Consider the following 15,676-nt stretch of genomic DNA (forward strand, 5'->3'; position numbering starts at 1 on the left):
TAATGCTTGGAACAAAAATCTGCACGTTAGGAATGAAAAATAACGTTTTGGAATAAAAATTTGCTTAGAACGAAAAGTAGCAGAAAATATAATATAATGCTGGACTTTTAAAAATATTTGGAGGCCTTGTGCAGTCGCACAGCCCGTACATGCCATGGGCCGCCTCTAAAATAGGATAACGGTTAATTATCAGATAATCGTTCAAGAATCAATCTAATCGGTTAGTCTTACATCAACAGCATCATATAAAATTCACTAATTGAAGTTTATAAGGAAATATATAGGGCAAAGTACAGTTAGTTGTGTAACTTTTTCTTTCATCAAACTCTTTTTTTATCTTTCTCCTCTCTGTTCTGGTGTTAGTCCTCCTTGTCCACAGGTGGGGCAACCCTTTAGTCCGAATCCTTGGCAATCAAAACACCTAAATCCATGTGCATAACAAGCTCATTTATATGAGACAATATAAAAAAGATATTTTATTGTTCTATTCATTAAATTTTTTTTTTTATAGAAAAAGAACCAAACTAATTTTTTATATTTTAGAGCCAGAAATAACTTACTTCCATCGCTCAAAAATATTCCCATTCTTCTTATTTCTTCCGGTTCCCTGAAAAGTAAGTAGGGGGTGAGATGATATAGTGGCATTGCGTCCAAAACAAAAATGCTAATAGCAGCCATTAAAACAAAAGCAGGGTTACGGATCTTGGATTTCAAAATGATGTGGGCGATTTATCTTAAGGGTGAGTTGTTAATTTTGAACTGGGCTAAACCTTAAACCTCATTCTTTGCCGATCTATTTGTGACGAAAAAAGAAGAAGATTAAATTAAACAGTTAGTACAAGGAGATGAAAATGAAGTGAAATTAAGAGAGCACCTTGCATCCTAGACATTCAATTGCACCTTTGCCTCCACAGGTTTCACACTTTTTCAAGAACTACACGAGAGAAAAAGAGTACAAGAATTATTGCATAAATATATATGAAATATAACAACAAATCACCTAAGGTACTTAAATTCGAAGTTTGCTTTCGACCTTTTTTATGCGAATAATTTAGAAAATGTTCTTGGTACTCAATTAATTTTCATTTTAAGGCATTATATGTTCATATTATAATTATACTGTGGATTTAAAAGCAATTAATTAATTAAAACAATGAGCCATGAGCTCTAGGTAGAGTCAAAGAAGTGATTTATAGAATATAACTTCAAATCTTATTATAACTGGAAAAAAAAAGAAAGAATGAAAAAGAGCATACAGAGTTGAATGAAAATCCTCCAGATTTTGCTGCAAAAACTGCAACTGCTCTGGGCCTCTTCTGCTCTATGCCTGTTATGGTTGAGGTAAGCTGAGGGCTAATTGGTACTGCAGGATGAGGATGAGGAGTCAAACTGTTGCAAGACATGGAAAGTCTGGTCATCATATCTTTTCTTCCTTTATCAAACCAAGAAGAAATGCATGAGATTTACTCTCCACACTTATAATCTTTTGGGTATCTCTTCTCCAAAGATATTATTGAGGTGGAATGAGTGAACTAGAAAAATTCTCACCACACCCACAAATTTTTATATGAGATATTTAGTGATATACCCATTTTTAGCACTAATATTATAAATAAATCCTACACAATTGAATTCCTATAAACAAACCCAAAAAAAACCCAAAAAATGATAGCTAGCCTTATAGCATTTAATATTGATTATTAAATTACTTTGATGCCCTATTGAGTGCTTTGGGTATTTTTATGAGATTTTTTGAGCTTGTTTTAAGAAATTGATGGCAGTTTTGTAATTTATAAGAAGTTAAAAGCTTTTTTGTTATGTTGTAAATGGGTTTTGGGTGTGTTTCTAAAGTCCATTTTATATAAGGTATTTTTATAATTTGGACCCCCATATTGGGTATAATAGTGAATCTCCCTTTTTATATTGATGGGTCCACTGTTCGGCCTTCCACAAGACAAGACAAGTAGGCCATTCAAATAATTACAAGTAATTATATAATTGGCAATCTTTGCTGGACATACTTCAATGGATAAGGGTTGTTGTTTTATGATTAATTTTTTTTCTTTTATTTTGGGCCTCAGTATATAGGGTTAGAAATGAATGTAACAATCATGACTGGAGCGCGCCCTTTTTTTTTTTTTTTTTTTTTTTTTCCTTTCTCCCAATTATAAGTACACAACTATTTTCTCTTTCCCAATTAGGGTGTGTGAATTGGAGATGTAACATATCTACACACCTATGAAATTGTCGTTCTAGTTGACCAAGAGATTGCAAAATCAATATCCTGCATTTGCTTATAACAAGAAATAATCATGGTCTCTCAAATTCTTTTATAGTTAATAAAATATGGAACAGGAAAATATGAATAAAATACATGCGTGTTTTATTTGGCAAGTTATAATTGAAAATTTCAGCCACTATATTAGATTTTAATATATATTATTTTCATTCAATAATATGTGAAATTTATGTGTATAATATGTGAATTTTGTGTGTATTATTGAAAGTTTTGTAAAAACCACATGTATTAAACATGAAAAATATGTACGTACGTGTATTGTATATTTACTTTTTTTTTAAACGTGTATTTTACTGAGTCTTTAAGATGTGTACAAAAAACAAAAGTATTACTGAAAAATACATATGTATGTGTATAATACGAGTATTAAACCGAAAAATGCTAAATTCTTTATATGGGCAATAACTCTAGAAAAGTAAAAAATTAAAAGGTGACAATAGAGACTTGGGTAATGACCTAATCGTAATGAATAATGCTCCAAACTACTCTTATAGATAAAAAAATTATATTAAAAAAAAGAAAAAAATATATTTAAAAAAAAAGGAATCACAGTATATATTTGAAGCGTATAGCCGCGCGGCTATACTAGTTATTAAAAAGAGTTTTGAAAAAAGAGAGACCCTGGTATAGCCGTGCGGCTATACTCCATATATTTACAAAGCACAACCGTTCGGCGGTACTACGTGTGTTTTTAGAAGGACCCGGCCAGTTAAAAAAATTAAGATGGCTACAGTATAGCCGAGCGGCCATACTATTGATTGAAAAGAACTAAGGAAAAAACCCACCATACGTGGCTGTACTATTTTTTTTTAATTTTAAAAAGATTGCCTAGTAGCACCTAGCCGACTGGTTTTTTTTATTTATTTAAAGAAAGAATGTAGTCGCACGGTTATACTCTGAGCGGCTATAGTATTTTATTAACAACAACAAAAAAAAAAAAAAAAATCCACAATAAGAACTAACGTCATGAAATGCACCATTACTCAACTTGATCAAGCCTTGACAGTTCCTCTTGCAATAACGTTGGTTGTTGGGGTTTTAGGACTCATTGTATACAAGGGTATCTTTTATTGCTAATTATTATAAAAAAAAATTATTATTATAAAAGTACCCCCCTCCCCAATGCCTTGGGTCGCTAATTATTATTATTTTTAAAAAGGAAACAGAAAATTAAAAACCAATCAAAATTACGTTGCAAGTTCAGTTCAACTTGTCTCTCATTTCAGCTTCCCAATCGAACACTATATATATAATCGAAAATCGAAAATTTCAGTTATTTCGAATTTTCGTTGAACTCTCAACGAAGCTTCATCTACTCTGCAGAAATGGCGAAGCCTGAGAATTCGAAGCCCAATATTCCCCACTACGTTCGTTCCTCCGCCAAAGTCCACCCCTCCAACGACTTCGACGCCGACCCCAGCTCCTACTCCCTCGAGAAATTCAAGCTTTACGAAACCAGACAGGTGCCCACTTAATCTGTCCCAAATTCTAGGGTTTCCAATTCTTCATTCTTCTGAGACTATTTGATTGTGCATTGTATCAGCGGTTTTACTTGATTGGGAGCGATCGGAACAAGAGGTTCTTCCGGGTGTTGAAGATCGACAGATCGGAGCCCGACGATTTGAACATCAGCGAAGACCCCGTCGTCTACTCGCCACAGGAGATCAAGAGCCTGCTTCAGAGAATCGCCGAGGGCAACCGTGCCACCGGAGGCCTTACCTTTGTGGCCAAGGTTTTTGGGATCGCCGGTTAGTGTCTTAGAGACCTCATTTTCATGCTTGTATGAATTCAAATTCGCGTCCTTGTTTACTCTAAGAAGACCCTTGTGTTATGTTTTTACATGGGCTTTTGGTGTTTTCTAGGTTGCATTAAGTTTCTGGAATCTTATTACTTGATTTTGGTCACCAAGCGTCGGCAAATAGGAAGTATATGTGGTCATGCGATTTATAGTATAGACGAGAGCCAATTGATTACTATTCCGCATGTATCAATGCAAACTGATATCGCTCATTCTAAGACCGAGTTGCGGTAATTTCTTCCCTTATTCTGATGTTTCTCTGTTCTGTGTATATTTAAATAATAGCTTAATGTGCCAGAGGTATATCAAGTTTAAAAGATATTTGGTTGCGTTTGCGGTCACTGGGTTATTTAATGGTATAATCAACATGGTCTCTTACCATTTTGCTCATGCGTCAGGCTTGTACACTAACAAGAGGGCAAAAAGAATAGGATAGAAAACAAAGCGTTCAGAGTAAAACCTGTTTTGTACGTGTAGCTCAGGGACACTAGGGTGAGGTTTCCCTTGAAGTTTCATGGAGCCACTTAAGTCATTAGCACTGAGACAGCTACCCACAGTACAACAGTGTTAGCACAGGAAAGAAAGAACGCTGATTTGTATTTGCTAATGTCCAGTAAGAAAAGAGAAAGCTTGATTTAGAGTTTACATATTTGGCTTACCTAGACAAAATGATTTCATTTACAATCTACGTAGTGTCTACATGGAAGTTAGATTGGAGAGGGGTTTAGGCGACCTCCAATATCTAGTACATGGAGAATGGTATGAATGGGATGTATATGTTTTTAGATGTAAAGTGACTGGTGAAGAAAATGCCATCTCCTGTGGAGATAGTTAAAGTAAGAACTCTGCACTTAATATATGAGTTGGAAGATACATATATATTTTTTGCTTCATATACCACTTGTGGATGGGCTTATAAGAGTGTTCTTTCCTTTATTTAATCAGTAGGTGGTTTCATATTTAGAAAGGCGAACATATTGTAATGGGACTCTGCAGGCTTCAACTTTCGCAGCTTCATACCTACCAAGCTAATATACTTGGCATTTCAACTTGTATAGAATATTACTTATATTTTTATCTCTTAACTGCAGGTACAAGAAGCTTCTATCCAGTGTTGATTTGACCAAAGATTTTTTCTATAGTTATACATATCCTATAATGCAAAGTTTGCAAAAAAATGTGTTATCAATGGGTGAAGAAGGGATGCCGTATGATAATATATTTGTATGGAATGCCTATCTAACACAAGCTATTCGATCAAGGTGCAATAACACTATCTGGACAATAGCATTAGTGCATGGCCATTTTAAGCAGGTATGCAACTCTCTCTCTCTCTCTCTCTCTCTCTCTCTCTCTCTCACTTATATGTGTGTGTGTGTGTGTTAATGTGGTAATTTTATTTGGTTCAGGGAATCCATGTACTCTACATTTTTTAATTGATATAATTTGGTTATACCTTGTGTATTTATTTCTCTTGTGACATATGTATATATATATATATATATATATATATCATGTACTAAAGGATTTCTGACTTTTGGTGTATTGACTGATGTTTTAGGTGTCTGATTCACTGGTTATTCATGTTTCTTGTATTTCCTTATGTTTTTTCTTGATAAAACTTGTGTTTCCTATGAAAAAAATCTAATTAAATAAAGACTTAAATATATGAATGGAGTTTATTTTTCTTGATGATGGCAGATTAGGGTATCAATCTTTGGAAGGGACTTCAGTGTTTCTCTGGTCTCTAGGCGCTCTCGGCATTTTGCAGGGACACGGTATGTTCTAGTTTTGAATATCACGTTCACACTGTCTTCATTTCTTCTAATTATTCAGAAAGCAGTCCATATGGCATGTAATATTTTTATTTAATTTTTTTTTTTTTTTGGTCTTGTAAGTTTTATGTACGTGTTTCATGGTATTTTGGAATGGGATTTTAATGGTAGGATTATGCTAGTAGACCTGGGTTAAAAGCGTTACTCAGTTTTTCCTTTTTAGTTCAGTCTTGTTATAATTTAAATATTTGTGTGGAAGTTTCTATTGATTGTATGTAGTCTTTACTAATATGGTATTGATTAAAATGGTTCATTTTCTTTCGTGAAATATGTGAAGTTCAATTTCTTTAGCTTTCATATTTTGAATTGAATACTTATTTAAACAATGGAGTATGAGCAGCAATAATTGTTTCAAGTGAAATATAATGTTCAGTTAAACATATATAACATGCAACATCTCTTCAAGACTGAGTCTGATGTAAAAATGATTATATCTCATAAACAGTTCATCTTTTGCTTCTTCCTTGATGGAAATTATGAATTATCCCCTGTGATGTACTCAGGGAAGGACTGAAGGACGAGGAGCAACAAACAAGGTCAGCTTCTCTTTTTGTCACATCGGATTGGATTTCTTTTTCAATGCATTCCTTTGTGACAGAATATAGGAGAAGATTTGTTTTGTTTTGTTCCTCCCCTTAAAAGATTCAACACAAGACCTCTCTCTCTCTCTCTCTCTCTCTCTCTCTCTCTCTCACTATATATACACAGATACACATAAGCCCTCAATTTCACAGGTTCTATTTTGTGCAAACAAGGAATAATTATGTTTGTTACACAGCTTTTATGCCCTAAAAGAACAAACATCTAAGTTACATCTAATGAAGGACGATCAACAAACAAAACAAAACTACAAAACTGTACCACAAGAAAACAGCAATAGGAGAATAGCATGAAAGAGACTAATTCCAGAACTCAGAGGCGATCGAAGCCTGTACCGCCCAGAACTGAGCTCTGTCCCACAAATTATCCACGTCTTGTTACAACCTCAACACACAAATTATTCCTCTCCATCCAAACCACTCGAAAATTTTCCAACACAGCACTCCTCCCTAGCACTAAACTCCTTTTCCTCCCTCCAAAAACTAAACTTTTCACATAAAAGAGTATCACAAGAAGCTGGAATCATCCAATTCAAAACAGCCTCTCTAGTCAGCCTTATCCAACAAGGAATATGCACTTGGACACTGAAGCAGTAAATGCTTCAAACATTTGGTGTCTGTTTTGGACACCCCACACCAGTCACCACTAGGAGAAAGACACCACTCAGGTCTCCTCCTTTGCACCATGGTCACAATCATGCACCTTCCGTCAGCAACCCAAGCTAATCCTGGCACCTGCACTAATTGTCTCGAGAATGATGTACAAGATAAAACTTCAGATGGCTCCACAATCTAAATTCTTCTATCCTGCCTAGGAGGAAAAATATTTGCATTTGGGTTTGTTTGTTCTGGTTGAATAAAAGGACCTCTCACATTTAGAGTAGTTGTCTGGGGTTTACTATATGTGAGTGTACACAGCTATAGTATCTGGGTAGACAGCAGCTGGTGCAGACGAGAAAACTTTTATTTTATTTTAGCTGGGGGCGGGGTTTCAGGTTAAATTTTACTGGTATCAATTTTAGTTTATGTTTTGGGAGACAGCAAATTCTTATTGTTGCATTGAATTGTATACGTTTTAACTAGAAACTATTGTAGCTATAGGATGTCAAGATTTAATAATTTTTTTATTGGGTTGCAGTTACTTGAAAAGGGGAGTGAATGATAGGGGAAGGGTTGCAAATGATGTTGAGACAGAGCAGATTATCCTTGATGAGGAAGCTGGATCATGCAAAGGAAAAATGAGTTCTGTTGTCCAGATGCGTGGCTCAATTCCCCTTTTCTGGTCACAGGAAGCTTCAAGATTTAGTCCTAAGCCTGATATAATATGTAAGAACATTATGTGATGCATTTTGATTTCATTGGTGCTGAATCATATGCTTATTTCACATACACTGTTTACGAGGATTATTTGAATTGATCTTTTTTTGCATGTTTCCATTTTGATTTTAGTACAGAGATATGACCCAACATATCAGGCTACCAAATTACATTTTGAAGACCTCGCCAAGAGATATGGCAACCCAATTATTGTGCTCAATTTGATCAAGGTTTATTTCAGAATGCCTTCTTAACAGCTGCGGGCAATAAAAACATAATCTCAACTTGTTAGTTGTTACTAATACTGCTTATAAATACCCCTATCATTCACTCCCCTTTGGAGCTTACATTATCATGGAGTTGTCTCTTCAATATCTATTTGGGGCTTACATTAGCATGGTGTATTTTCATGGGGCAATGTTGAAAATTAAATGCATCTTTTGTTCATCACATCTGTCTGGTGATCAATTTAAGTTGAAGATTTCTTCTGTCCTCGTGAGGTACTGTGCATATCACTGTGGGTGGGTGTGTGTGTTTCTGTCATAGGGAAGTTGCTGTTACGAAGATGTTAATCGGTAGAAACTTTTTTGGTATTGAAATTCTTTTACTAAAATTTTTTTGAGTTATAACCTACTTATGATACGTACATGCATATCAACTCATATTTTGTTGGCATTACGACTTAAGTTATATTTATTCAGTTGCCCATTGTGTATTTTCTTTTTTCTTCATATTTTTATTTTCATGTATCTCATACAATTGCAATGTAGACTGTTGAGAAAAGGCCTCGAGAAATGATGCTGAGGCGTGAGTTTGCAAATGCGGTTGGGTATTTGAATCAAATTCTTTCTGAAGAAAACCATCTTAAATTTATCCACTGGGACTTTCACAAGTTTGCGAAAAGGTAACCATCTGAGGTTTCATTTTCCTTGTCCTTTTTGTTTTCTTTTTGGTGAAGTGGACAGACACACGTATTTTGCACATATACAGATATAGGACGAGTATGATACAGAAAGTCTACAAAACTAGGATAAGGATTGGCCAAGAAAAAAATTGCTGTATGATATATATATATATATATAGATATTTACTATAGTAAGGTAAATGGCATCCATATCTGGTGTTGTGCAGGCTAGTTCTTTGTTTTATGGGTTTTTCCTTCTTTTCTATGGTTGTAACCTGAAAAGTATGAAGACCCTTAGCCTTATTTTTGTTCAGTAAAAAACTAGTAAGAAAAAGAGGTGGAAAGGACTGGGTTCTCTTTTGAACCCTAAATATTCTTTATAAAACTCTAAATTGACCTCATTGTTTTCTAGGATCACAATTGGACCACTCTTTTCTTAAAATTTGCAAAATGGCCTATGTCGTATCTTGAATATGCATACACTGCATAACTGCGTATGCAAAAGTCAGTTCCAATTTCAACTGATACTCCATTTGGAGTATTGGATATGTACCGGGACCTGATACTACATATCTACGAGGATTGAATTATCCTGCTTCATATACATATATATACATATTTATTTATTTTTTCATATGTATATATATCATGTGTATCTGTACATCATTTTTTCCCACTTTGTCATCTTGCAAATAATTATACTTATTTTTTCAATAAATATCTATATACTATGCTTTCGATTTAACCATTCTCTAACCATTTGTGTAATATTTGTTTTCTTTGGTCTTACTGTTCTCTATTTCTTCTGCTTCCAAAGCAAGTCCGCCAATGTTTTAGCAGTTTTGGGTGCTGTGGCAAGTGAAGCACTTGATTTGACTGGTTTTTACTACAGTGGCAAACCTAGCATTGTTAAACGGAGGCTCAATCAAATTAGTCGGACAAGTACTGGAAGGTATGCAATTTCTATGTAGGTTCAGTGATTTCCAAACACTATCCTCAAAATTTATCCCTAATCTCAGTTGCACATAGATGGCTATCTTTGAATGAATTTGCATCAGTTAAATGCTAGGAGGCACATGAGTGCCAAATGTCCTATTCAGGAAACTAAATCTTTTTTCCCTTAAAGAATTTTGTAATATAATGTCACTGTGAACTTACTTCTAGGCATGTTTGGGAGTCCTGTATAAGTACTGTACTTTTGTTCATAACATTTTAATTAGAAGCATATAAAAAACTTAAAATGTTTAATGCATATTTACTTGGAAGTACTTCCGTAGAAGACTTATCTTCTCCAAGAAGCCTCCAAGAAGCACTAAAATGCTTATCTGAACTCAAAAAATGTACTTTTACATATTTAAATCAAACTCTACATAAGCACTTTTGGCACTTTTCAAAGCACTCCCAAACATATCCTAGTGTGTTTTCTAGAGTAATGCGTCGTTTCCCCCTGAACTATATCGATAGTGTCAAGTATGCAATCATGTTATGAACCACATAAATGTTTTTCCTTTTCACTTTTCTTCAGAAGGTATGGATTTTGTTAAGTGGAAATATGTGGAGAAATGTTATGGGTCAAGGTCTTCTTGATGATGATATTCTGGTATGTCCAGCATATTAAAAGGTAGCCTTGTACAAGGCACTTAGCCTAGCGTTGATTTTTGAACACTCTAGCACATGGAAGAATTATTTCAAAACGAATCAATTGTTTTATTTACTACCAATTACTCTGGTATAAGAACGTGGAAATGGTATTTCTTTTAAATTAGATTTCCCTTTTTCTTCCAGGGAAGCTTCTCTTAGAGATCTAAGAGCAAACTCTGGGGACCTTCCAAGATTTGGAAGCAGTAATGAAACTCTAAATTCTGCTGTTAATCGGGATAGGGACTCTCTTCCTAGTCAACACAAGAAAAATGATAATTCTGGCAGTGAACAACCACATTTTCAAAGTGGTGTTCTGCGCACCAACTGCATTGATTGCTTGGACCGTACAAATGTTGCACAGTATGCTTATGGCCTTGCAGCTTTAGGGCGCCAACTTCATGCCATGGGTTTGACGAACCTGCCCAAAGTGGATCCTGACAGCACTATTGCTGCAGCTCTCATGGATATGTACCAGAGCATGGGGGATGCTCTTGCGCAGCAGTATGGTGGCTCTGCAGCTCACAACACTGTATGTTGTTTACTATCTAGATTGAAGTTCTTTTTTTATTTTATGTTTTATTCATAGTTTAGAGTATGCATATTATCAATTGCTGGACGTCGTAGATCAACCCCTAAAACTTTAACTTGAAGTTTGAAAAAAAGGAAATAAAACTCCAAAACTCTAATCAGATGTCCATTGGGCATGGGCCCACAAGTGAGGGATCCCTCAACTGAAGCTTTCTGTATATATATTGGAAACCATTTCGTGTTATAATTGTGGTGCATAAATAGACAAATACAATGCTTCCAAAAAACATTGAAATGATCATGATGATACTAAGATGGTTAAATAATCCCGACTGGGCTGTCATAATGGGAGGATCATCCTTGAATGGGGAATGTGAAAAATAGATGGTTCAGATCATGTGACCACATTGCAGTGAGGGTGCCAGTAATGTGGTCTTCAAGTCAACTTCTCAACTTAAGGTTTTTCTTGAGAAGAAATAAACTTTTTTTAAACACAAAAGCACATAACATGTATAGTGGACAAGGAGTCCACTCTTAAAATGCAATCTACAACAAACACATAAACTTAGGTCGTTTTTGCGAAGAAAGAACCTTCTATTAAACACAAAAACAAAGAATACATACAGTGGAGAAGGAGTCCACTCCTAAAATACAATCTACAACAAAAAGAACAATACAACCATTAATCAGATCGCGCTCTTTGTAACAAAACTAAGTAACCAATCTTGAGCTCTTAGATGTAATGATTCGAGATTGGTTACTTTCAGCTACTAACGATTCAATGAGGTATTTTTTATTGATTCACGGTATGCGTATATATATATATATGTGTGTGTGTGTGTGTGTGTGTGTGGGAAGTTTGTTAGCACGTGTACAGAGAGATTGTAGAACTTCCATGTTTAGCTTTGTTTCTGCTTCCTGAAACCATTCGTCTGTCATGAATGCCAGGTATTTCCTGAGAGGCAGGGAAAGTGGAAGGCCACTACCCAATCAAGGGAGTTTCTGAAGTCTATCAAGCGATACTACAGCAATGCTTACACTGATGGTGAAAAGCAAGACGCCATAAATTTGTACTTGTTCCTCTCTTGTAGTTTCGTGCGAATATAATTTTTTTTTTTTAAATAGCATCTTTTCTTCCCTGACACAGAAGATAAGACTTATTATTACCTTACGATCTCCATCATTTCTTATAAAATAAAAATATAAAATTCCATCTCCATCAATAGCATCTCACTTCTGCATTGAGAAATAGATGCATCTTTGGATATATGGGAACTGTGTGTTGCTGATGGCAGTTGTATTGTATTATATTATATAGATTAAAACAATGTTATATTATAGTATGTCATTATGTTGTACTGTATTAAATTTCATTGTATTGTACAATGCCATATGGCACATTGTTGTACTGTGTTTTGCCTTTCTTAAAATATCTTCTAAAGCTTTGATCTTGCTGTGGGTTTTACCAGATTTTTGGGTTACTTCAAACCACAGGAAGGGAAACCTGCTCTGTGGGAGCTGGATTCCGATTACTATCTTCATGTATCTGGGATTGATGACCTTTTCCTTGATACGTGGTAAAATCTCTATGCCTCTTTATATGATCTAGACTTAATACTTTGGACAGGTCTATCCAAAACGCATACACATGTACGCATGCATAGATGTGTCTTGTACATTTCCTGTTCCAATCCTTTTTTCTACTTCTTCTGTAAAGTTGATGTTTCAATTTAATCATCCATTGTTTACAATAAGATACTTGATTTTCAACTTTGCAGTTCACAAGAAAATGATACGCACTTGGGAGGATTGGGAAGCACTCTTGCCCCTATCCCTGCTTGCAAAGAAGATTTTTTGAGGATGAAGTTGACATCCTTTGATAAATTGATTGAAAGGACGTGTAGTTCAATAAAGAATGTAAGACTTTGCAGTGAACCAGATCAAAGAACAGGTGGTGGTACTGCAAATTCTAGTGTGGCGCCTGATGCAGCGTAATTATATCTCAACCTATGCAGTTCTTACCCCACTAGTTAGCATCGTATTTGTGATTTTTAATATTAATCTCTCTACCTCTCTCTTTGGTTATCCAGTCCACTTGGGAACCAAGGAAAATTCTATTAATAGTCACTGAACATTGGAATTATAATTTTCAGTGAAATACAGTTGAAAAGCCCAAATTGGCTTTTTGGCCAGAGAAAATACGAAGAAAGTGGGTCTGCACCAAAAGTTACTTCACATGAAATAAGTAATGGAGGATCCCGTAATGAGACAGGGTTTGGTGGCTTTTGTGACTTAAATTGGCTCTCTTCTGATGGCAATGATAATGAGGAGGATATCTTCCAGAGGTAGGCTATATGAAAATGCTTTTGGGTTGACATAGGAGAACTCCTTCGATTTGTCTGGTTCATTAGCTTATACATGGTTGTTACCACTCTGACCTCCAATGTAAGTGGGATGCTAAGAAGAAATACTAGAAGTATATATCATATTTATGATAAAACAAACCATAACATAAGAAAGTTAGATAATTGAGTTGACTAATCTGGGTAATTAAGTTGATTTGGAATTCTATGTTACTACCTTGTTGGCATCAACTGTGTTCAACAAAAGAACTTAATTTTGTTTTAAAAAGCCTATGATGTATCCTATGGAGTGTATGATTGATCATTTCTTTCTCTGCTGTTATTCCAAGGTACCTTTCAATGACATCAGTGGATGAAGCGAATGGGTGGTACGGTGGGACACTGCTAGGTGATCAAGATGAAAGCAGTGAGATATATAAGCACTATGCTGAGTTATGTCAGGTAGAGTACTTCTAATTTTCCAAACATGGACAAGTCTGGTATTATTTCCTTTAAACATTAGAGTTTGACATAAATTTCTGCAAAAAATTGAAAGCACTTTCTACTCTTCTTCTTGTTCTCTGACACCAAAAAAAAAAAAAAAAAGGGTTTCTCTCAGATTGTTCAGCTGCAAAATATGCGTACATTTCCAATTTCCCCATGCTTCTGCTTTTGTATATATCTTTAAGTATCTCCTATTATCAGTGCATGCATAGCAAAATAGAATAACATAATTATAATGTCTTTTTCTCTAGAATATCATTTTAAAATCTGGTTTTCACCCAAACACCACCTTTATCTTCTTCGTTCAAATGCAGTATAGAAGTTTTAGTTTCTTGGATGGTATATTTTGTTGGAAGTTTGATGCTCTTGTTCTATTGAGCTTTGATTTACTTATTTGTCCTTTATGACATCTAGTTATCACGATTACACAAAACAAAAGACCTGTTTCTTGCCTTTAAATTACGTTGATGTTTAACCAATTATTATAGAGCATTCTTGGCGTTTGCAACAAACTGTATGACAAAATAATCCTACGCAAGTAAATAAAATGATCAATGTTACTGGTTTGTTGGAAATCCAGTTGATAGACCTGGAGGACATGTTCTTTTTTCCTACTTCTTGTACGTCTCCATTTCCTTGATTATTCTTTGTGAAATGTTTGAAATGCAGGGCCCTGGCATTGAGCCTTTCAAAAATGATCGTGAGATGGAGAAGCACTATGCCGATGCTCTTCATATGGGGACAATCAATATTGTAGATGATGCTGCTGTTGAGGTAGAGATGGAAGCCGCTCTCAAGGAATACGATCAAATTGGCAGTGATCTTGGGAGCATCCCTACATCATGTAAATCCTTAGCTGAAGATCCGAGCTGGTTGACAAGGTGGATCATTGGGGAAGAGAAGGTGCAAAGGGTTTGAAGAAATACTCTGTTCAGCTTATATTTATGAAATCTGCTCTCAGATATATTATGCTTTTCATTGTTTTTCGACTATCAACTGTAAAGATAAATGAAATTTAAGAGGCAAACACTGAGTGAATCATGCTTGTATATATGACTAGGATCAAACAAAGTAGCTGTACGATAATGCATGTAAATACAATTTATTCAAATATAGTTCAACCTCCCTTTTGCAATTTTGTGTTTGCTGAATTACACTTAGTTTTCCTAGGGACAGCAAAGTCGTTTTCTTGTATTGATGCTCCGTCCCAAAGGTTTTGCAAGAAAAATAAAATGCTCTGCCGTATAACGTATTTTTGCAGTATTGCATGTAGTGCCTAATTGCCGTATAATGTATTTTCATCACATTGATCACCTGCAACAAATGATTCAATTATTTTTTTATTTTTTTTATTTTTTACTTCAAGTGATAGTCTAAACTACCATGGTGCCATGGGAAGAGGTTTCTCACACTATCAAAGTATCATGGGGAACATGAAACCGCTAGTATGCAAATTAAGTATTTTTTTTTTTTTCTAACTAGACTAGACTCCATTTACAAATCAAGACCCTTTTTCACTAGGCTAGACTCCTTTGACACAATCGATTCAATTCTAATTCTAACAATCGATTGACAACTTTATCATACAATTCTAACATTCTTACTATCAATTGATAACTTTATCATACAGGTAATTAGACGTTAAACGTTCTAGACCAAATATAGGCAAGGATTCAAGGTTCCAAAGCCGTACTATAGAAGATGGTATCTTTCTTATGGCCGTAATATTTGCAAAAAGAGTTCACAATGATGCTATCTCTCCTGAGTTTCAATAGATTTCAACTTAGAGAAAATCCACGGGATTTCCTCGAGCATTTTGCAGTCCTACAAATTTACGAAAGCAAGTTTTTCAAGATGTACAATGGACTGGTGAACCTAGCACAAACTCCTACATCCCGGAGCATCAATT

At 35.1% G+C, this 15,676-nt stretch overlaps 2 protein-coding genes across 3 annotated transcripts; one reads left to right on the top strand and one right to left on the bottom strand.

Moving 5' to 3' along the window:
• Positions 1–168: 168 nt before the first annotated feature.
• LOC117622826 lies at positions 169–1,561 on the bottom strand. The gene is made up of 4 exons (XM_034353608.1): positions 1,257–1,561; positions 875–934; positions 561–607; positions 169–421 (listed from the first exon to the last, which is right to left on the bottom strand). Exons 1-4 carry the CDS (start codon positions 1,419–1,421, stop codon positions 334–336), a joined length of 360 nt encoding a protein of 119 aa, XP_034209499.1. The 5' UTR covers positions 1,422–1,561; the 3' UTR covers positions 169–333.
• Positions 1,562–3,469: 1,908 nt separating this feature from the next.
• LOC117622837 (phosphoinositide phosphatase SAC1) lies at positions 3,470–14,902 on the top strand. Of its 2 annotated transcripts, XM_034353617.1 has the most exons (17): positions 3,470–3,762; positions 3,843–4,047; positions 4,162–4,327; positions 5,189–5,411; positions 5,799–5,875; positions 6,436–6,468; positions 7,670–7,857; positions 7,981–8,078; positions 8,619–8,752; positions 9,570–9,704; positions 10,538–10,922; positions 11,870–11,991; positions 12,391–12,498; positions 12,700–12,912; positions 13,075–13,266; positions 13,614–13,725; positions 14,437–14,902. In XM_034353617.1, exons 1-17 carry the CDS (start codon positions 3,625–3,627, stop codon positions 14,683–14,685), a joined length of 2,778 nt encoding a protein of 925 aa, XP_034209508.1. In that variant the 5' UTR covers positions 3,470–3,624; the 3' UTR covers positions 14,686–14,902. The 2 variants fall into 2 exon arrangements, with proteins under 2 accessions (XP_034209508.1, XP_034209517.1); XM_034353626.1 differs by lacking the exon at positions 6,436–6,468.
• The last annotated feature ends 774 nt before the right edge of the window (positions 14,903–15,676 follow it).

The sequence above is a fragment of the Prunus dulcis genome, chromosome 1, assembly GCF_902201215.1.
Source record: "Prunus dulcis chromosome 1, ALMONDv2, whole genome shotgun sequence".
Classification (NCBI taxonomy): domain Eukaryota; kingdom Viridiplantae; phylum Streptophyta; class Magnoliopsida; order Rosales; family Rosaceae; genus Prunus; species Prunus dulcis.

What these genes read in the sequence shown, in the direction of transcription:
- LOC117622826 (XM_034353608.1), bottom strand. Translation starts at nt 1,421, where the DNA reads ATGATGACCAGACTTTCCATGTCTTGCAACAGTTTGACTCCTCATCCT. An exon ending in GAGGATTTTCATTCAACTCT is followed by an intron (nt 935 to 1,256) that starts GTATGCTCTTTT and finishes TCTCTCGTGTAG; the next exon opens with TTCTTGAAAAAGTGTGAAAC. An exon ending in AATATTTTTGAGCGATGGAA is followed by an intron (nt 422 to 560) that starts GTAAGTTATTTC and finishes ACATGGATTTAG; the next exon opens with GTGTTTTGATTGCCAAGGAT.
- LOC117622837 (XM_034353617.1), top strand. Translation starts at nt 3,625, where the DNA reads ATGGCGAAGCCTGAGAATTCGAAGCCCAATATTCCCCACTACGTTCGT. An exon ending in CATTCTAAGACCGAGTTGCG is followed by an intron (nt 4,328 to 5,188) that starts GTAATTTCTTCC and finishes TCTTAACTGCAG; the next exon opens with GTACAAGAAGCTTCTATCCA. An exon ending in GACGAGGAGCAACAAACAAG is followed by an intron (nt 6,469 to 7,669) that starts GTCAGCTTCTCT and finishes ATTGGGTTGCAG; the next exon opens with TTACTTGAAAAGGGGAGTGA.